We start from the raw sequence: 23,234 nt of genomic DNA, 5'->3' as shown, positions 1-23,234 counted from the left end.
GGTGGGGGCAGGCGGCTCGCGAGCCGGACGAATTCGGAAATTGGATTGAATCGTTTGAGCGTGTTTTCTTTAGCGGGAAATCACGCGTTATAACTATCTCGCGTGCGGCGAGTGGGTAACGCGTATAGGTATATAGTACAAGTCGGGAAGTGGAAGGCAGGTAAATATGTAGCTACGCTACCTCCCTGCCTACTACTTTGTTTTACATTTACCGCGTTTATGCCGCGTACAAGAAGAATAATAAGGAAAATAAGAAATTCTACTCTCAGATTTCATTCAAGATTAAACCTCCATATTTTGCAAAGACACGTTTCAACGGGAGAGTTGCACTCCGGGAAGAATGCGAATGTCATGGGTAAGGTAGTCGCGTTGCGCTTATGGTATAGGTGTACAATATGTGCCTTATTCGTTGTTAACTTAGCCGGGCTGTTGCACGGGAGAAAACATAAGATATCCGATGCGTAACGTGCCGTACCCAACCATTCCGAGCTCGCACGTACGCCCATTCCGCGATAATGATTATTTAAACCTCATACTGATATTGAAACCCCTACTCCGCTTATGGTTATGAAATGAACAACAACCAACCAACCGCACGCAGGAAGAGACCATAGCGCACTGAATTATTGCGTGAACTTTGGTCGAGAGGCGCAATTATATCCAAGAAACACGATAGCGCGTTTCCTCCTCTGAGGATCTCCAGAGGGTTCACCGATGAGTGGGTACGCGGAACGGTCGGATTCCGAATCAGACTCGTGATAAAATGTTCACACGATCTAGACGAGACGAGAATTGGACAAATTTTTTCATTTTTACTCCGATTAGGCGATTCCGTCGCCAGGTGCGCGCGTCACTTTCCATTACCACGTTTTACCGCGTGAAAGATACGCGGTGAATAGACGTGTTTTTATTTATTTATTTTATTTTTTTCCTCATCGTCGTCGTAACGTTTTTTCTTTTAACGATCGTTGCGCGTGCAGGGGCGCTCCGAATAATGTTCATCATACCGAGAGTTCAGTGGGTCAATGGTTGTACGACACTGATTGAAATAAAAGTCCCGATTTAAAAATTTTACACGGACACCGGGACGCCTCGTACGTGACAATTATCGTTTATTCGATAAGTGTAAAGTGTTGCGCATGCGTAATCGAACTTTATATATTTTTATTTCTCTCCTCTCTTTCGAGATGCGAGTTATACGGCGCTCTGTTTCTTTACCTCTTTTGTCCGTGTTTAATATGCGCGGGCGTCCGAGGGTTTTGTGCGTGATCCGAGCCAAGTTCTCACGACGAAAGCACCGGACGACCACTTATACGGACTCGCACACGCGCTACTCACCGTCTACATACATACCACCTGCATTTAGCTACTAGATGCTAGGTAGGCATAATACTAGATCTCGACTACCTCCTCTACTGGAAGATACAGGTATAGTATACCTGATGTATACTCGCGGAGCCGTGCCGCTGCTCCCTGAGGCCTACCGGCCAACGGGTGAGCAACGGTACACGTATGGCCGTTTAGGAATTTACGAATGTTTTAAACCAGAGTAAAGACCTATAGATTAAAGATGAAGTCATCGGTGAACTTTGTAGCAGTAGGAGAGAGAGGCTGAGAGAGAGCGCTGAAATGCGTTCGCATTGATTTCCTAGAACACGGATTACACGGAGCATCGCGTCGAGTCGAAAAGTTCGATCGAACACGAATAGAGAGAGAGAAATTATCGCAAGTGTCGTTCGTTTTCGCGGAAAAATATGGGGACGTTATTTATTTTATCGTCGATTAAACGATCGGCAATGGGACTCGCGATTCGTCGGAACTCGTTGTGTGAGAAATTATCGACGATTTTTTTTTTTTGTTTCTTTTTAATTAACTCACGGCGATTCATCGAAAATAATTAGATACCGTCAAAAATGTCGGAGGTTAATTACCCCGTGTAGAATATGGAGAGAATGAGAAATAAGAAGATCTTTGCCAAGTAACGCCCTGCTGCTTTAAGTTGTCGCGTCTCGATTGCCGATAGAGATCTCGCTGCGAAAAGTTAGGAACGTTAGGCATTGACTACCTCTTCGGAGGTCATCGAACCATAGACGTGTGTTACGAATTTGAATAGTCCATTCGTAATTTCCGTTAAAAATCGACCATACGAAATTCACGAAGTCCGAAAAAGGAGGGAAAGAATGGATTCCACAAATGTTGAGGGAGGGTGAAAAAATCGAAGAATTTTTCCGTTCATTTCGCGACGATATATCATCTGATTCGACGATCGCCGATGTTGAATTGCTTGAATTGTTGCAATTACAAAAATTCTTCAAATATTCGAGCCGGCTGTACAAACGACACGTGTATCAGCTTTGATATGAATACGCGTCGTGCTGATGGAATATTAAAGCTCGGTTCGTATTCTCATTCGTTCATTCATGAATCTCTAGCTCTGTGACCCAGAGTTTAAGACGGGTAAACGTCACGTCTAGCAATGGGCTCGAACCGTCCATGACCGTGAGAAAATATAATGGACACTTTCGACGCTTTGAAACTCGAGCGATAATTTCCCGATTTTTCAATTCGACAATTAATCTCTAGCTTCGCTGGTAGAATTTCGTGCGAAAGATCGCTCGATGTTCGCCCTTCAATTGTTGTATCAACTTGTCTTTCGCCCCGTTTCGTATACCCCCCCCCCCCGAATTTGCGACGCGATAATCGAGTCTCTCTCGAGTGATTTTCGCGTGGCTTAGCCTCGCCCGACGTTACATAGTTTTAATTTTGCTCCGGTAGCGATGCCCGACAAAAGTTTACCGCCTATATTCTGACCCGTCGTCACGCGTGTCTGACATTTGCGGCCGGCTATATAGGCGTGCTGCACGCGTAATTGATATGCTGGTCGTGTTCAGGGGGCAATTAGAATTGCTATAGATTCCATGCATGCCTCGTTCTAGTCGGACGTAGTCGCCGTTGGAAGAAGAAGAAGTAGAAGAAGAAGAAGAAGAAGGAGAAGAAGAAAAAGCAGCAGAAGAAGACTAAGAAGAAGCTTTTATCTGGCTGCCACGACATCCTACATATAATTCTTACGTAATTTGTCCACGAGAATTACGACCTGAATTCAAACGAAGGTCATCGGATCACCCATCTATTCGCGATCTAGAATTTTAATTGCTCCGGCGTTATCCTACGTGAATGAAAAGAAGATATGAAAGAATTTTTCGATAAAATGAAAAAAAAAAAAAGAAAAAAAAAAATGGACCGTCGAGTGAGACGTGTCCGTTCGATCGACGGGGGTATTCATTTTCATTGGCGTGGTTTGAAAAAAAAAAATGGAGTTGAGTCGTTAACAACGGTATTATTACCATGTAATTAAGCCCGGGCGTGTTTAATTGAGTAATAGAGAACAATATCAATTGGTAACACGTTACGAATATCAAGTGGAGTCCAGCTTAACCGCTATAACTGCTTTCGTCCGAGACAAAGGCCTCTTAGATAATACGAATATAACGTCACTACCTTTTTCAACGGTATAATTATCGTGTATAGTCTGCTGCTGGATAAAATTATCTCGAAGCCCAGACAATGCTGCGTATACAACGGCCGCCGACGTTAATATTACGAGTTCATTATCGGCCGCGCAGCGCTACGGGGTGCCGAACCACCTAGCGGTGCTTCTACTGGGGATTATCGAATTTACTGTAAAATATAACTAATAACCGGTCGCCAGCCGCGAGATACGAATCACGGCTCCGTGAATTATTTCGCCGATTTTTTTTCGCGGCAACGGAAGTTAATTCGACAACTATTGAACGCGCTATGTTTCTATCGCGTACGCGATACTCACCTCCCGGTAGCGTTGTGAAGAGCGTTCCACCGACAAACTATTTTGTACCACTGAACCAAATCCGTGATAATTTTTACCTTCACGAAATCTAATGGTTCTAATTATTACTCAGACGTGCTAACGAGACGTCTATCTTGCCGCCGGTGTATTACAAGTATTTTTTACCTATTTACTCAAGCATACAAAAGAATAAATAAAATACTCATCATTCCATCGGATGGCTAGAAAAAAACTTTGGAACCAATGGAAAATTTGAACATTGAAACCACACGGGCAATTGTTTCGATAATTATGGTTACCCAAAATTCAAACGTGAACGAAACTTTTTCTTGCCAATTGTCATCCCCTTCGTTTTTCCGATTCGTTTATTAATCTAACTCACTTTATTCTTTCTCGTTACAGGCGATACTGCAAAAGTCGACGGTGTCCGTTGAGATCGAAGTTAAACCGAGACAGCTCGTTCCGGACACGAATTGTTTCATCGACTACCTTCCGCAACTCCAGGCGATCGCCAGAGCCACTTCCGGTACCCAGCCCATCTATACTCTGATGGTACCTTTAGTCGGTGAGTCTTCGTTACATATACATATATATACCCGATAATCTCAGAGTGGCGATATTCCGAATCATATACTTTGCCTCGAAAAGCCGATTTTTTTTATTTCTTTCGAGTTGGTACTCGAAATCGAAAGAAGTTGCGTTCAAAACATCGGTAATCTTCCACATGAATACAGCGACTCAACGATGACGAATGTCGAATCATGTTCGGGGGGTCCCGGAGGTCCTCTGCATTTTACTTTTTCAAACAACGAGCGATGCGACGTCCTTATCGATTTTTCCTAGCGATTCCTTCGAAGTCTCAGAGCGTCGTGTAACCGGGAGGTTGTCAGCGGTTTAATCTTTTATCTTTTCACCGTACACCGTTAACGTTTCGCTGAAGCAATCGTTGGCGCATTAAAAAAAAAAAAAACGAATAGCCAATGATAATGACGGGGCGATCGAACGACGAGAGGATTCCCTTAGCCGATCGGCGGTAGAGAGAGCCTTCTGACTCCCGAGGCCCCCGCAGCAGCTGGAACCAGGGAGATCGGCGCGCTCACCGACTGCATCATCGGTAGGGACTAATTCTCACGAAGATCGCGTAATATCGGCGACCCAATAACCTATAGCCCGACAGAAACTGCAATCTTTGCTACCGCGGTGATCGGAACATCTGAAAGAAAAATTGAAAAGAAGAAAAAAAAAAAAAAAAAAACAACAAAATATACCTTTATATATATATATTAAAGAACGGGCAGCTCGATTTACCGATCGAAATTGTTTTCCGTTTGTACATTCGCATCTTCTCTATGGTAGTGGCATATCACATGATTTTGACGATTAAATTATCGTTTGGTAACTTTGAACTCGGTCGTTAATTTCAACGGAATATTTCATCGCGTTTTGCTACCTGGTATAAGCTCAGCCGACTCACAATTAGATTATACGTATGTCTTTAATGTACGTTACGAAGCATGTGTCGGTATAAATTAAGTAGGATATTTTATATCGCGTACTAACACGTACGCGAGAATCTGACGGGATATTTGAGACGATGCTTTTTCTCTAGCGTGGAACGGAGGTAGCCTTAAACTTCCATTAACCCCGGCGACCTCTATTTATTATAGCCTATTAACACCGGTGCTAATTAAATAAATTTTCTAATATATCTAACCGGAGGTATGACGCCGTTTACTTTGGCACGCAAGATGATTAAACTTCATAATTTCAAATTGACGTTACGTACGCTGCATCGCCTGAGAATTTTATTTTATTTCGCTATAACGTATAACCCGTCCACCGTGTAATCTCGACGATGATCGCTAAGTGACACGATTTCATGCGTACCGGTTCGCGTGATTGATCTTTGTATCGTATATATACTTTTGAGACGCTGGCTGGCGGTCGCCGGTCGCCGGTCGATTCCTCCGACGACCTTTTGAACCCTGTTTAATAATTCCAACTATTTCTCTGTGAATATTTTTTTTTTATTATCCTTCGCCTGCTCGGATCTCGCGGTAAAACTACAGCTGTATGGAATCGCGTAGACTAAATAAACAACGGGAACAACGAGATTCCATCTTCACGCCGTTGTAAGTCCGCAGCACGCCGTCAAGGACGATTTTGAAAGATTGTACAAATTGAGCCAAAGCCGTAGGTATAGGTTCTCTTGACGCGCGCTCCTTCTTACACAACGCAAATTATACCCCTTTTCATACAAATTTTTTTTTCTTCCTTTCCTCTTAATTTCACTCGGCGATTGAGACGCGGGAAAAATCATCGCGCTCGATAAACATCCACGCAGACAATCGTTCGTTCAATTACGCAAAACACCTGTTGCGCTAATGTCGTTTTAAAATTCAACGCCGTTAATAACGGACAATCGAATATGTTCGATTCCTACCGAGCGAAGCACCTGGCACCGCAACCTTGCCGATGGAAACTTAATGGTAGTCTCTTTGACGTTCGCTGACTAATTTTTCCCCTCGATCGACGCGTTTCAGGTTTACCTAATGCATCGCCTACTGTCCATTTCTGTTGACATTCTTTGGATTTCATGGCCTACAAAGAGCCTCTAATGTTCGACGAACGTCAATCGATCAATGCCTCTTACACGAGACGACGACGTCGAACACTTTGAGAAACTACTTTATATTTTATAGCATCCTTGTGAATTACTTCGCTGTACGCTCATTCAATTGTTAAACGGATAAAGAAAGAGTGGGACTGAAGAACGAGTTTGGAAAATGTCAAATTCAAGCCAACCGGTTGATGGATCGATCGATCGGATCGTTTAGTTATGCAGGTATTTCATAGAATGAATGCAGTTTTTTTTTTTTTCTCTATCTCGGAAACACTGTAACCAGATCAGGGATGTAAATCAATTTATCGAAAGACATCGATTGTGGGAAACTTCTTCCACCGGCAACTTTGGTCGTTCGAACGTATTTCGTAGAGGCTAATAAATAAGATAAAATGGTATGATTCGATGGCACCGGCATGTACCGCCATATTTGGTTAAATCGGTATACGATATCTAATGATCTATGATTTACCTATTAATTGACAATTCCCATATCTGCGGTGTGTCACCGGCACCTTGTGTCGCAACCTTGGAAACTGAATCGATCTCAATTTGCTCCACATCGGAAAAGATCGCGATAATTACAGGTGTCGCTTGAAGATTCGAATCGTTCGGTGACTTTCGAAAAATAAAAAAGAACTTGGGGTGCTCGTCATCGATTGTAAAAACAACCTTCATCGTTTCGCTTTCTTCCGAGAAGTAACTACCGTTCAAGGCTATCGAACCGATCAAAAATTAGTCAATGTCAATCGACGAAAGCAAGGACGGTATATCGCTACCGTCAATCACTTTCAACGTTACGTTACTATTTCGATTGTTTAGCTTCGATCGAACCGGAAAAGTGTTACCCGAAAGGTTAACGTTTTGCGGTACCAGTCGGAAGTCCGACGTGTCGGCTCCGTACCGTCGAATGTTCCCGTATCTATACAATAGGTACGATGTGTTCTCGCGGATGAATTTAAGATGCAGTCACGGCCTAGGACACCTCTCCAAGGAGTCAGGGTCGCGCTCGGTCGACTCATCTTTGTAATAAATTTCGTAGTAAGAGTGACTGTCAGATCTCATCGATGATAAATACAGCCTCCTGATTACCGCTCGTACATCATCCTCTTGGAACCAATCCATCTGGCTTGGATACGCTCGGAATCATGAGCTAGTTAAGGACTCCGCATAACACGACCCATACCGCGAGGTACATACGCAACTTGCCCTCGGTTGCCCTGGGTCAAGAAAAACTATTCTCTCGTCGTTACCACGGGTCAGGGATTTTCCCCGACGAACGTTCCGACTTTACGCAACTTCCCGATTGTTCGAAAAGCGACCCTCTTTTTTTCTTTCGACTTCGTAATGAAATTTGGGTCGAAAAATTCCCGCTCACTTTCCAGTTTTCGGTGGCTGTGGTCGAACCTTGCGCAGGATCGGTGACAGGATCACTCCGGTGAAATGGAAGAGCGAGAAGAAACGCGAACGAAAGACTAGAGGAGAGAGAGAGAGAGGGACGGACTTAGCGGACACCGAGTGGGAAGGAGTGATAAGTTTTATTAACTTGAAGCGAGAGAGAATACCATCGTCTGCGGGGCTAAGGGTCACGCTGATGAAATCGAAAGCCAGCCGCAGAACTCCCGAGGATATGGCGCGGAGGTCTCCTCCGGGTACGAAAGGAATCCAATGATTCGACTCGGATAAGGGTTGTGATTGAAATGAAGGGCGATACGAACTACCACCACCACCACCACCTTCAACTTTTTTTTTTTTTTTTTTCTCTATACGAATACATCTTACGGTACGCCAGTTTTATCCCTTGTCCGAATGGTCCTTCTTCCAAGTACAGATTAAGCTATTCGATTACGTCGTTCGAACGTCGACCTCTTGACGAGCGTGTCTTTCTCTCTTCTTTCTTCTCGCCGATGAACAGAAAGAAAAAGAAAAAAAAAAAAGAAAAAAAATTCATTCGCTCAAATACATACATATATATATCCATGTCGATATTTTTCATTTTATTCTCAGATCGAGTTGACCCGCAGTCGCCTATTCCCACGGGAGAGATAAGGGTACCTTTACGATTTCCTTAGAATTAGATATGGTGAAATTTTAATCATCTCAATGGATCCCCGCATGGTAATATCGAGTTGATTTATTCTGAAATTTTGCGTAGATTCGAACGTCTTTTGAAAAATTTTCTATTCAATAATAGCCAGGCAATGTACTTTATCACTGATATCAGATTTCGCCGTTAACACTACATGGTGGTGATGTAACGGTGATAATTTTATAGAAAAGATAACGTGATGACTCGAAACGTTTACGAAGTTTTACAATGTTCGCAATCGTGGAAAAAATACATTACAAGTGAAATATCCGCGACAAATGCGTTTTCCACCATTTCTGTGAATCCACTTCGAATCGCGCTACGAGTAGAAAATGTGCAGCGAAGTTTAAATCTGGTCTGCGAATCCTTGAACGTGTGAAGAAGAATCGCTCGGTCAAAAATTCTAGAAGTTTTTCGATCAATATTGACGATCTACTCGTCGCGCATCCCCTTTTCGTTGCGCCGTTTCCGTCGCCGTTCTGATTTATTTGATATATCTGAAAATTCCCATACGCGATAAAATCGCTGGTAGACGGGGCGGTTAATGCATACCAAATGTTATTGAGATTGTCTGGCAACCGTTCTTTCTACTTTAGAATTCCTATTACGACGTGAAAAATTCAATTGAAAATATTCCCGATATCATTCGATGTCCTCCAACCATTGTAGATTCAACGTATTTTTCCACGTTGTTCGATCATCGACTCGAGAGCTATACAGATCGACGCCGTAATCGTTTTCTTCCCACGGATTACGAAAATAACAAAAGTCGGCAGATTGATAATTGTCGCAATTTCATGAGATCCAGATCGAGCGATCGCAGCTGCGCGGTATCTCGTACACGGGTGGCGGCATAGAGGGACCGGGAAAACCCGCGGGGTAGGTTCTTGCTGTGGACCAGGGCAACGCACCGTTGTTGCATGCCCTTTGGCGTTCCAAGTGTCGATCCTATACGATACTTCGCCGTAGACGCGTAGCGGCCGTACAGAGGCCGTTAAGTCAGTCGCCTGCCGTCCACCGAACGAAAATGATTTCGTTCCCAAATCGATCTAGAGAACGAGGATAACCACATCAAGAATTACCGAATAACGAAGCGAAATTTTTCAAGTAACCGCGACTCGCCGGAAGGTCGTAAGGGATTATTTAGAGGTTGAAATTTATCGATCGTTTGATTCCCCTATCTGAAAATCGAAAGTGTATTTTTATGCGGAATGAGCAAACGCCCTTTGGCCCGCGTAGCGTGTCTGGCAACGCGCGCACGGGCAGAGTTCAGTGTTCACAGTTACGCTCTCACGGTTCATACATGAATGCATGTCGTTTTATGCGCTGCCCGGTTCAGAGAGGAAGACTCGGGCGTGGGCGGCGCGCCGCGCCGCGGCATTCGTTCGCTCCCTCGACCGACCGAAGAGGATGAGAGAGAGGCTGCTGCCGCATCGCCCGGTGAAATATAGCGGCGCCCGAACGTGTTCGAGTCGCGATCCAGACTTTTCCATTTCATACCTATACGTATACCTCTACCCTCCTCCGAGTCCGCCGTATACGCTCTCTGCGTATCCTCCAGCTACCTCCTATATATCCGTTCGTTCCTCCCCTTCGTTGCAGCGGCGATCAAGTTCCGAACAGACACACAACATAGATACCGCGTGTACACGTGTCGGTGTACGGAGAGGCAGAAGTTCGTCGCGTGTGGCAGTTCGTCGTATCACCTACACTCGGGTACTCGAGGATATCGGAGGAGGATTGACTTCGCGCTCCCTATTTTTCTTTACCCCTCGTATTGTCTCCTTCGTTTCCGTCGCCGTGTACGGCCGAGATGACGCCGGGATTACGAAGTTTACCAAAGAGGCGAAACCCGCGGCACGGGGAGCAGCAGGTGCTCCGCATGTTTGAGAATCGACGAAAAGCTCATGGGACGAAAGAATAACGAATCTTGTTTCGGGTCATAAATAATTCCGCTCGCTTTGCCCTCACGGCTTCACTTGGAGTCGGTTCGGTTTCGCTCGGCGTGGCGTACAGCCTCCGCGTATAACGGACTCTGAAACTTGAGTAGGTCTCGTAAATCCTCTTACTTAGGGTTTATATGTTTCGTGAACTCCGCGTTGAGTACCCCGCGCGTCTAGCAACGTCTGACAACTGACGAATCGCGTTTATACTCGGATGTAATGGACTCGGAAACACGTACTGACGATGAGCCGGTTAAAGAGACTCCAGACCAGCGTCGCCAATGTTCGATTTCCGCAATCCCGACGGAACCATCTTACCAATCTTCACCCCAATCGATTTCGTCCACCTGCAGGGTATCCCTGATCGCATTTACCACCTTGACAAGAGGTGTTCGAAATGAACCGAAATCAACGGACTCGATTCGTAATGGGTAGAAAATCCCGTAAGCATAGATGACCGTCGTCGATGGGAACGGAGTTCGTCGATAGACACGATCGGTAATCAGATGCGTTTCTGAAAACGGCCTGATGCTTCGTAGCAATGAACTCTCACGGTAAAAGAGTGAGCAACGGATTCTCTCAACACTCTCGCTGGACACTCCTAGGTGGTTACGCTTGCTCTAGGTTAGGGTCTAACAGTCGAGACCGACGACTGTTTGAATAGCGCCAACGCAGTCGCTTCACCTATCACCTCGTTCATCGAGTAACTCTCTTGCACTCTGGCAGCTGGTTACCCGACGCCGGTTGTCTCTTTTTCTTTTCTCATCTTTCTTTATTTTAGTTTCTCTCACTCGATTCTTGTTTCTCTTAACGCCCCGGAGTCTCATGTTTGCTCTCTCATGTTTGTTATTTATATCAACACCGCCATTTTTCATTCCCTTTCGATGCCGGGCGGCATTCAACCAGGATACGGTGAACGTAACGGAATGGGAAAAGGGTGGCTGTCCGCCCTCCCCCACGGCCTTACCGCGTCTGCTTCACAAACACAGAGGGACCGCTTTTTTTAAACAAATACTTCTCTTGAATTTCTCTCGACCGCCTGTTTGAACTGCCCCGGGGTGCTATACGCGAGCTACGAGGGCTGCTCAACCCCGGCCAAGTATAACAACTTTGCCAGCTTCCAGACAACCGGAAGGTATCCCATTGACGCGCTGGGTCCAACTCGAGCCAAGCCCGAAATCCTCGAAAATTGATCTGCCTCCGGTGTCAGAAATTTCGAAGAATCCACCTTTTTACCAACCCCCAATTTGACCACAGTTTCGTTGTCCGTTTCACGTTTCAGTTCTCAACGAGTTGGAAGGTCTTGCTCGCGGAGGTGATTCTCGCGACTGTCCACCAGCTTCTAGAGCCGCTTTGGATCCCGAGCACGTCGCCAGGGTAGCTGAAAGTTCTAGAGTGGCGCTGACATTTGCTCGTAGCAGAAATCCAGCTGTACGATGTCTGACGACGAGGGGAACGGTACTCACCTCCAGTACATTCACCGTCGAGGAAGATGTCAATCAGGTAAGATTCGGGTCTACAATTTCCGAAGATAAAATGTGCTCGAATTCTTTGACTATCGCGGGAAGAAACCACCGGCCCGAAGCTGCCCGATGGCCGTGTAAAATTTCTCGAGACGCGCTCGAATCCCTTTACCTATGTAACGCGAGTTAGATAAGGAAGTGGACCGACTGGACTCGGATGTTCGTTACAAGTACTTACACTCGAGTGCGAGGTACTAAATGTGTCGCGAGCTCGCCTTCTTAGGAGGCGCGAGTCTCTGGTTTAGTCATGTTCAACGTGGGGGTTCCTCCGATACGAGTTGCAGCGAAGCTTCTCTTATTTTTATGCGGGGTTTCAGGCCTCGGCGGTTCATAAAGTATGAACCTCATCGCCGGAGACGCGCGTCGACTCTTTATCTTTGTATTCTTCTTATCTCGGATAAGGATGTTCGAGAATACAGGAAATAGAAGTTATACGAAGAAATTATTGACTGTTCGATGCATAATGGCCGGTGAATTTTGTCTACGCCGTTACGCCGCTCATTCTGTCTAATGATATTCGACGTTTGACCCAGTTGCGGTAGCGGCAGCGGCAGACTGAACCCCGTCTATGTTTAATGCCAATTACGGCTTAATTGACAATTCAAACGACGTTGAAATCGGAAAATTAGAATGGCCATCGTTAGATTCACATTTTTATCTTGTACAAGATGTTTGCTTCGAAAATTCCCAGTTATCGGAGAAATGTAACGTCGCCGATGGACCGAAAATATCTCCGCGGACGCGTCGAACGTATACGTCCAACGTAAAAACGTGCATTCGAACGAGCGTCAAACTTTTCTAGTTGCTTTTAGATGATAAGGAAGAGAAAAAGAAAAAAAAAAAAAAAGTGATCGTTCGTTTCAGGACGGGCTTACCAGGAACGACGACAGAATTCTAGCAACCTGCTTAAGCTTGTGCCGAACTAACAGCAAGGAACAAAGCAACACCGGTAAGTTTGGAATGAATGGTAGAAAAAAAAAAAAAAGTAGAGAAATAATTATTCTATGAACGATTCTCGCTCGGCTTCTCGAAATCCAACGTGATTTTAAGGACCCTAGAAAAAGGCCTGGGAATTTCAGAGTTCCTAGAATAATGGGGGGTATTCGATATAAATCGTATGATTTGGGTCAATCTGCAGATGAAATGAACGTCATGATAATTTCGCTGATTCATTTCGTCGAACGAAATCCTAGAAACTAAATTAGCACTCACAATTCGATGACGTCGCGGCGGTTTCCAGAATCATTTTGCAACAGTCGTAGCTAATTATTTTCATTTATACGATGTGTTGTGCGATTTTTCTTGCTGTTTTTATAATTAAGATTCTTCGTTATTCGTTGGATATCGAAATTAGAATTAAAAAAAATCATTTATAGAAGAAGGCCAGCCACGGAGGCTACGACGAGAAGTAGTATTGCTCACGGAAGATAGAAATCTTCGGGTGAAAGCATTGGCGAGAGATGTCCCTGTCCGTGAAGTACCGGACTTCATACAGTGGGCCGGCCTTGGGTGATCGCCAATTCCTCAATGTTCGCTCTTTCAAATAAACGAATAATCGAATAAACTGACACGATCGTACCCGGGGAAATAAAGAAGATGGCGGAAACAAAATTGACTAGAGAACGAAAAAACCAGAAAATCAAAAAAACAAAAAAAAGAGCAAAAGAGAAAAAATCGAAACGAGCATTATTCACCCATCTCAGAGCAGACGTCTTTATCGCCATCGAATGACCACGGAGACGCAGTCGTTCCGATTGCGTAAGTTCCCAAGGACGACATTGTATCTGGATATTACGTTTTCCCCGTAGTGTCAGGTCGTGGGCGTTGATCGGACCTATTTCCGAGGATTTCACCGCGACGAGTTTACACGTTTATACAGGTAGATATTTCTAATTACCACTACAGCCGATCAGATTCCTCATTTCTCACCTTTCCCCCCGAATAACGGAAAAACCTGATGGGATCCCCGGCGAGTTTTGAATAATTGTTAATATTATTATTATAATTATCATCATTACTACTATTATTATTAATATAATTACTATAAATATTGTCGGCAATTACTATCGTGCCGCAATATATCCTACATCACTCAACAAGGAAGAGTAAAGAAAGAATGGAAAAACAAGCAACGATAATTCATGCAAAACGGTGAAAATAATAATTGGTTTATATGATATTCCTAGAGCACAGAATCATGTTACAGTGCGTTTCAGTGGTTTTATGTCCACCTTTACAATTTGTACAAAAATGTTGGTAGAACAGAAAAAAAAAAGAAAATGAAGTAGTGCGAAGAATTGAAAAGAAAAAAAAACAATTTCTATCAATATAACAAGACCGTAGCGATCATTTTGCAAATATTATAACCACTGTCAGTAGACCAGTTTATATTATTATATACTGATTTATTTTTTACATTGTATGAATTGTAACGCATACAGATATAGTTTAAGTTGAGAAACAAAAAGGAAAAACCAAAAGTTGCCAGTGATTTCTTTATTTTTTGATTCTTTATTATTATTATCACTATTATACTTAATAATTGTCATTATTATCATTATTAATAATATTACTAATATTATTGTTTTTCGAGAGATAGAATCATGTTCGAAAATGTTGAACGCGTTTCCTAAATCAAGTTCATCACTTGTTTTTCCTTCGACTATTATATAGGACACATGTACAATGTAGACACGTGATATGGACTTCCGTAATTATTATGGCAATTAATAATGATGATTCGCTGTTGTTTTATATTGTTCTCATTGCTTTAGAGGACACAGTACCTAAGCCGCGATAGAAGTGAAATCGAAATTAGGTGAGATCAAACGGGAAAAAAATTGAGGGAGAAGATTTTCAGGGTGGAAAATATTGAACTCGAAGTCTAGATGAAGAACAAAAAAAAAAAAATGACGAAGACCGTGAATTGTACGCGCAGTTTATAACGAGCGCGATTTTGTGTGATAAATTTTACTTAATCCAAAACTCATGTCATTTTATCACCAGAAGTGTGCCATTTATTGTGGTTTAATTCGATTGTATTGTCTATGATCATGTTTATAATACACCTCTATACATATGTTTGGGATTCTCCGGACAATTGTACAATCTATTTGTTTCTTGTTTATTTTTTTTCTTCATTTTATCGAAACAAACCAGCCTCCATTTTATTCGTCAACTAATTTTACGTTTTTCTGACCAATTTTAACCTCATCCTGCGCTTAATATCGCGGTAAGATCCATCCTTGAATCAGTTAATAATGTTCACTAATTACGATGTTCATTGTGATACAGTATAGAGCTTTTCATTGATCCTTATCGAAGAACGCGATGAATGACCACAACTGTTCTGTTGTAAAACTTTGATAAATTTCTATGTGGAAGTGACTAATCCTAGCATCAATGTGATCGTTGGTCAGTATTTCAATATTTTTGTTTGCATAATATTATTAAAAAACGGATGGGAGAAGAACTAAAGAAATAATGATTCCATTTCGTTTCATTTCTACGGTTGTTGCTGTCTTTTTCCATCGTTATAGGCAATAATAAATTAAATTATAAAATGATCCAAAAGTAGATTTTGAATACAAAAATAAATCGAAAAAAAGCAAAAAAAAAAAAAAAAAATGTATGTTAACAATTAACTCAGGCAAAATTTTGATAAAGGTAATTATATATTACGCACCTGTTTTTAAATGTAACATTCGAGTCAAGACTACTTAACGCACTACAAATTTATAAATTTTTATCAACCTGACCACTTATCTACGATTTCACATTTTTTATTGTATCATTATTATTGTCATTAACGTTATTACCAATTTTCTTATTATTGTGATTACCATGATTTTTGTTATGATTATTATTACTATGATTATTAGCATGATTATTCGACTATCGTTATGCACGTTTAGTTTGTGAATGTGTAGAGTATTTTTTGATTATTACTGCTATTCACTATTAATATCATCATATTGATACTAGAAAATTAGCATTTAGTGTAACGTTAAAATTGATATGATAATCATGACGACGATGTGGCATTTCAGGAGTTTAATTATTGCACGACGATGTTTTATTGTAGAATTTATTTTAACAATTTATAATCGTATATCGTGCCCGGGTGTATAGCTATGATAAAAGCAAGAGAAAAAAAAAAAAAAAAAAAAAAAAAAAAAACACCAATAATATCGAATGTGTACATTCCGAAAGTCCGATTTAGTTTCAATTTTCATTCGGTTTTTATTTTAATTATTTTCTATTTCTATTTCGAATCGATTTTATTGACTAAAAACTATAACGAAATCAATGAATAAATATAACGATTTGTAAATAATTTTTAAGTGACTGTGTTATACGCGTATATTCGTATGATATATTCATCACCTGTAAGTATAGTGTAGTATTTAGGTGTACATGTAATAATAACAACATTGTTTTCTCACATTTTAGCGTACAAAAAACTTTTTCACCGATCTATGTAGTAATAAATAATATTCACAAACAAATATTAATCAGCGATAGCTGCACATGTTACGCCCTAATAGAGGATATCCTATTTTTGACAAGTTTTAACATATTAACATACCATAATTATCATTACTTGACTAATTGTCAAGTTATAATCAAATAGACGCAAGAGTTGAGTAGTAAGAGTAGTAATAAATAATATTCACATACAAATATTAATCAGCGATAGCTGCACATGTTACGCCCTGATAGAGGATATCCTATTTTTGACAAGTTTTAGCATATTAACATACTATAATTATCATTACTTGACTGATTGTCAAGTTATAATCAAATAGTCGCAAGAGTTGAAGAGGAAAAAAAAATGAAAACAAAAAAAAAAATTGGTCAAAAAATGTGAGTGTCTTGCGCGATGACTATTGGCGCGTGTAGGTGCCATAATTGGATAAAGGTGACGATTTTTTCCTTCTCTCTATATTTTAATTTGTTCTATTTTTGTTTCCCATGTGTAGTTTTTCATTTTCCTTAACTATTTCTGAGACGTGATCATACATGGCATACATACTTCGAGCTCAATTTTTCGAACGCAAAACAATATCAATTTCGGTTTATAAGAAAATCAAATTATATCATGATTAAGGTACCTAAATATAATATAACCGGTACTTATTGTTGTTATATTACTAACCAGAACCGTTGATACCTACAACCATGATTGTTTTCACTATTTTACTTACGTAGGATAGATAGATAGGTCAATGTATAGTTCTAGCGATGGTCTAATTACTATACTGACGACTAATTAGTCCGTATAGTTAGTCACGCCTAGGATAAGGCGAATGGAAATTAAAAGTAATTGAATAATCTTAATGATGATGATATAATAATAATTACAACAACAATAATAATAACACTAACTAAAACAACAACAACAACAACAATATTAATAATGATAATTATAATGAAAAAAGTGATGAAAAGGGAGGGGGGGGAAACCTGAACTAAAAATAAAAATAATAAAAATAGTAATAATAGTAAAAATAACAATAATAAGAACACTACGATAATACTATGATAATTGAAGTACATATTATATGAACGTTGAATGTGAAGATCAACGGTACTTTTTATCACAATGTACATGTTCTGAAACGCCGGGCGATTGTAACCTTATAATAATAATTAACGAAAGAATTTTTATTTCTAATTTTTTTACACGTAAACCCTCCATTGAAAATACCACGCGAAACTTTATTTCACCGATATTGAAGTATAATGAATAAGAAATATCGATTGTAAATGAACAAGTATACGTGTTTAATTCTGTTAGAATAGTGAATTTTCACTAATCTCGCGATGATATGAAAAGGAAGTGAAAAAGAAAACAAAAAATTTACAAATTAAAAATAATAATAATGTTAATGATAAAAATTGCACGAGTGAATCAATAAAATCAATCTCCACATTTATAATATGTATACTATGGATATACCCTATACATATACCGAAGATAAATGCAAGAGATGATAATTATCTCGTTTTCTCATTTCTATATTTACACTCAGGAACAGAGTCTTATTGTATCGATACGAATTAGAATTGTAGTTACATATTATAGAAATTCATGTTGCTATAGGTAGTGTTACCACTTCAATTATTATCAATAAAACCATTGAGAATGATGTTAAAATGATATACATTCATCATTCTTTCGGCGTCACAACGTCATGTTCCTATATAATTCCTCGTGTAACTACTCACCGTTCGTGAGATATTTTCCATGTTTGATTAAATGAAAAAATGCAGAAAATGCAACGTTCGTCCCGTCATTAAACATTCCTTTCATAAATGATTAGCTCGATAACGCAGCGGCGCGAATTCCAACGTTTTCTATAAACATGTACGTACGTAACGTATACTCCTACCAGTCCTACCGCACTTCATTCACGTTACAATTGAAAATGAACGAAGAATATTATATTCCGTAATGGCGTTGAATTTGCGGTGCGTGTTCAACAAATCTTAGGCATCAACGGACTCAACTTATATGCCGTGGAAAAGACGCGGATTGTCCGCTGTAGTAATGCCGGTGACACGAGACACTCTCGACCCCGTTACACCGACTATTGTTATCGACCTCCACCGGCACACGAAGGACACGCGCGTTCGCTCGCATCTCTTGCCGGGTCCCTGTAACCGCTCTCGTTATATTCCGCACTGAGAAACATCCTTTTTACCGAAACATAGCTCGTGAGAACCGTTAGGTCCTTCTCCCTCTGCTCTTTCTCACTCGTACGTATAACCAACGCTCTTTATCTCGCATTTCCCGACCCACACTTATCCTCGGAATCCTCGTCCAATTGCCTCGCCACTCGGAATGCATTTCTTGTTAGACGTTGACATCCTTTAAGAAGACATTTGACTCATACTCGTACCCTCGAACATCTAAGCATCCGGGGATGGGATGTTCGACGTACGACGATACGAGCAGCGAACATGTCTTCTGATTTTCTGGTACGGAAATGAAATTGGAGGCAGATTTTGATACGCAGACTGATGAATCGCTGGTTCCATTTATGGTCGATTCGTGCAACGATGGTCTTGCTTTTTGATTAATGGGAAGGATTAATCAACCTTAATCTTTTTTTGCCATGCAGGTTTTGGCGCGAAGGCATGACGTTCACTCGGGATTGCATAAAGTCAGTTTTTTTTTTTTTCATCTGATTTGACAACGTCTGATCTCAACTTGTAACCTTGATTTTTTCAATTGTTGACAACTTAACGAAAAAGACGAAAGACTTATTTTGTCACGCTCTATAGTTGCGGAAATCTTATTAGTCTACGGTAAAATTCTCCAAGGCAAATGTAATAATTCAAAAGATTGTCCAATAAACAATTCGATGATATATATTTTTTTCCACGTCATAATCACAGAATATGAATTTTGAATCTAAAACGAAAGAAAGTGAATATCTGCAGAGCCTTTAACCATGGTGAATGGTAAAGTTTTACTTCGGCTTTTTTAATATATCTATCTTCTTATTTTTCCTCGTCAGGAGATACGCTTCAACCTCCGGCGCTGTTTTTTGCAAAGAATTGAATTTTTCCAAAGGCGTTCGACCTACGGTTCTCTGACGATGAGCCAAATCCACTCACCCCTTTCTTCCATTTGCCAAATGCCGAACTAACATATATGTATACCTACACGTCTATCATTCAAAAATTTATGTGAGCGATCCGATCCTCTTTGCGCATAAATTCCCGGTATTATCATTCTGCATCGGATAACACGTGTATCGTAGGATGTTCATTGATATAAAAACCGGCGTAGGTTATATGACCCCATTTTGTTTAGCGTTTCTCCGAAGCATTTCATTGCACATGAGAGACGCCGCGGCGAAGAAGATGGTGGTACGGCACGGCAGGGTGGGAGGGGGGGGGGAGTATTTCGTCGGAAGAATATAATCTGGCAAGTTCAAGATCACAGGGTCCTCGGCCCCGGAGTTTGGCACATGTACATTCGGAAGATTTGGACGCTCCCCAAAAGCACGATAAAAGTCGTTTGACAACCGGCCAAAAGATCTCGACGAATCGGAGAATATAACCAGAGAAACTTACATCTGCAGTCATTTTTCAACGGCGAAGAATAAGCCGCCCGCATTTTATGCCGGCTACCGCGCGTATACATCCCCGGCATTTTTTAATGCCTTGAAACAATTGTACCTTCTTCTTTCATATCGTTCGAATAAGAGGAGAAAAAAACAAATATATACATATTTTTTTCTTTTTCTTCCGAACGCGTACAGTACATACAAAAGCGTGGATGGGCCCTCCCTCCCCCGCTTCACATCGTACATATGTACCTACCTTACATACCTTTGTATGCGGGACACGCGGACACGCGGTCACGAGTTATGAAACAGCGGTGTAAAGCGAAAAGCGCATGCGATAACTGTGTTACATACTGCATGCGCCAACATCCCCAGAAAGACTACAAAGTCTGCAAAAACGACGCGTGACATGATCGCTTAATTTTTTTCATACCGCGAACAAACTTATAGCGAGGTGATCCTACTCCTTTTCCGCCATACCGAACCATTTTTAGATTTCTAAAGACGAAAATGATCCAAGAGATACTTGATAACTTGCAGGAAAAGCTTCGAGGTATGTATTTTCAGCTGTGAAAATTCAATGGAGCGTCATTTCGTTTATCCTTATATCACATGTGGTCCGTTTCGAAGGTGGTTTCGAAAAATGGCTCTCGTATGAGACGAAGAGCGCATACGGAGGTTGTTTGCGGGGCCGCAACGAGCGCCGGAAGAAGTCCTCGCGGTCGGAGAAAAGATCACGGTTGAAATAATTACCTCCCCGAAGGGTGGGGTGAGCCGCGGCAAGTTTTATGGTAATAAATACGGGGCCTAACTCTTGTTAACATAGGGGGGGTATAGGTACGGGAGAACATGATATTCGGTTGTTTCAAGACCCTCGAAATACTCGACAATGGACCACCTCAGTTTTTAAGACCCTACGGGATTCGCGTACGCTGCGAATAGTCCGAAGATTCTCGAAGCCTTATTCTCGTCGGCCGTCGCGGAGACCTGCATATCATCCGCCTCCCCCACGCCTCTTCGAATCTCCGGAGATACGAAGATACCTGAATATAGCCGGCGGGAGGTCAGAGTTCAAAATCCTCCGGACCACACGGTCGTATAGTCGTAACTCAGACCTATTACGTTTCGCAGCTTGTTATTTTCGGCGTTTTGCACTTCTTTACGACAATTTTTGTCGTACTTTATTTCGGGGTTGTTATTCACCGAGCTATCCCGTTGTTGTTATTTTGCTCCTTTTATTTTTTTTTTTATTGAGTTTTGCAATTTTTTCACTCGCGTCAACCGTCTGCTGAGTTACGCTCTATGAGTTCGTTGAATTTATACGTCTCGTGGGCGCGCAACACCCGGTCGTAATTTTAACTTGTTAAAAGGAGACAAAAGTCCGGAATCGACGTGCTCACCCCGCAACAATGCCGGGCATTATTCTTCGCCGATTCCTTGTTACGGAGGAGGGTATTATTAACCAATGAATCGCAATGGCATTGAACGGACGAGATAAATCGGTGTTATTGTTATGGCGGAAGGAGGAGGACTTCCCAAACAGATAAGAATCTCGAAGTTGGAGGATCTTCTGGAATCGTCGCAACGCCGAGGTCGGATCGATCGCAGTTGCAATAAAAACAGCGAAACCGGACATTACATGATTCTTCGGACGACACATTTATCTTACCGTCCTTCATTTTCATCTCCGCCGCAGCATCCGACGCTCGTCGCGAACGGTCCAATACAAAAATTACAACGGAGCGCGGTGAAAATGAGACGGTGAAAACGTTACGAAAATTTTGCAAATTTTCCATCCGAAAGCGCTCGCCTTTCGATTGTCTGAATTTAACGAGCGAATAAGGACGACGGTACGGTCCGCGCATTGTCCATTCAAAGAAACAGTGCACGGTTACAAACGCGGCTCTCCACACAACCAGTCCTCATAACTCATAGATCAGGTTCTTCTTCGTCGTGCTTCGTTTCTGATCTTTTACGATCTCAAGGAGATGCGCCATTGTATGCGTATATAATCGCGAAACCCGTGAGACAATACATCGGTGAATCATACCTACACACCCCGGCAAAAATGATAGCGGAATATACGTACTCCACTAGATCCCACGAGGGTATACCCGTTGTTTCGGTTACGTAACGACGTTCGAAATACTGACAATGAGTCACATCTATACGAACGGAGCTCCGATTCTTATCTCGATATTCAAAAGGCCTTCACCAGATTGTACACGTATCAAAGATCGAGCAATTAATATACTTAAGCGATCGTCGCCGTTGCAGGGATATTATTACGTCAGGGCAAAATCCTGGTTCATTTCAGCGACCTATGACGCGTTATTTGAAGAAAAATTGACCGGGTGCCGTAATTCGTTCGCTCGATTATGTTGGCCTAGTGATCCAAATAAATTCATATGTAACAGTCTGCACTTGTCCGAAACGCGGCAGGATATCGGAACGTGATTAACCGTTGGTGACGAAACGCTTCGCGTATATCGATGAGTCAGATTTCGGTGACGCAATTCAGGATCTGGAGATTACGGGATGAAAAGAAATGTCGAAAAGTCGCGCTAATCGTTGCGCGGGCAATTGCTTCCTCGTAAAATCTTCGTTCTGCCCGCTCACATCGGTCGTAGATTTTTCATCCGAAAACCGATCGGCGATCGGCGATCGGCGCATCACCGCCGCCGCCGCCGCCGCCTCTACCTGGACGTCGAGTCCGAGACATCTGTTGAATGATTAAGCCGCTCGCATATCGCATTTCCGTATGCTTCTAAATATAGCAAAGTTCACATATATATACATATCGCGATTATCGTGCCGGTAGCTGCGGTTGTCCGCGCGGCGGATACGACCGTGTGGTACGGTAGAAACAGCGAGGGCTACCGATCTCGAGGAGTCGGAGGAGGACGCTGCAAATCTCATTCGGTGTACGTATAATACACGCCGTACGTGAATAAGTGGCGAATATATACATGTACGTAGTAGATATGTATATATACATAACGTTAATTCCCACGAGATGTACCACGGGTATAATACCGCACTCGGATATATGTATAACTCGGATTTGAAACGCCTACTATCAATAAAGACGATCATATCGAGCAATCGATCACGTAACGGGAAGGCGGTCATGCGTACCAACTACTACT

At 41.9% G+C, this 23,234-nt stretch overlaps 1 protein-coding gene across 3 annotated transcripts in view; it reads left to right on the top strand.

Moving 5' to 3' along the window:
- Window positions 1-18,167, top strand: part of LOC105690697 (telomerase-binding protein EST1A) — a 109,992-nt gene extending 91,825 nt beyond the window's left edge. For all 3 annotated transcript variants that reach the window (XM_020854985.2, XM_020854981.2, XM_048652708.1), the window contains 4 exons: window positions 4,229-4,391; window positions 11,764-11,984; window positions 12,869-12,953; window positions 13,381-18,167. In XM_020854985.2, coding sequence (XP_020710644.2) covers window positions 4,229-4,391; window positions 11,764-11,984; window positions 12,869-12,953; window positions 13,381-13,517 — 606 coding nt within the window. In that variant the 3' untranslated portion in view covers window positions 13,518-18,167. The remainder of the gene's footprint in view (window positions 1-4,228; window positions 4,392-11,763; window positions 11,985-12,868; window positions 12,954-13,380) is intronic.
- Window positions 18,168-23,234: the final 5,067 nt, after the last annotated feature.

Source organism: Athalia rosae, chromosome 3 (assembly GCF_917208135.1).
Source record: "Athalia rosae chromosome 3, iyAthRosa1.1, whole genome shotgun sequence".
In the NCBI taxonomy this organism is placed as follows: Eukaryota; Metazoa; Arthropoda; class Insecta; order Hymenoptera; family Athaliidae; genus Athalia; species Athalia rosae.
This window is presented reverse-complemented; position numbering and strand designations above follow the sequence as displayed.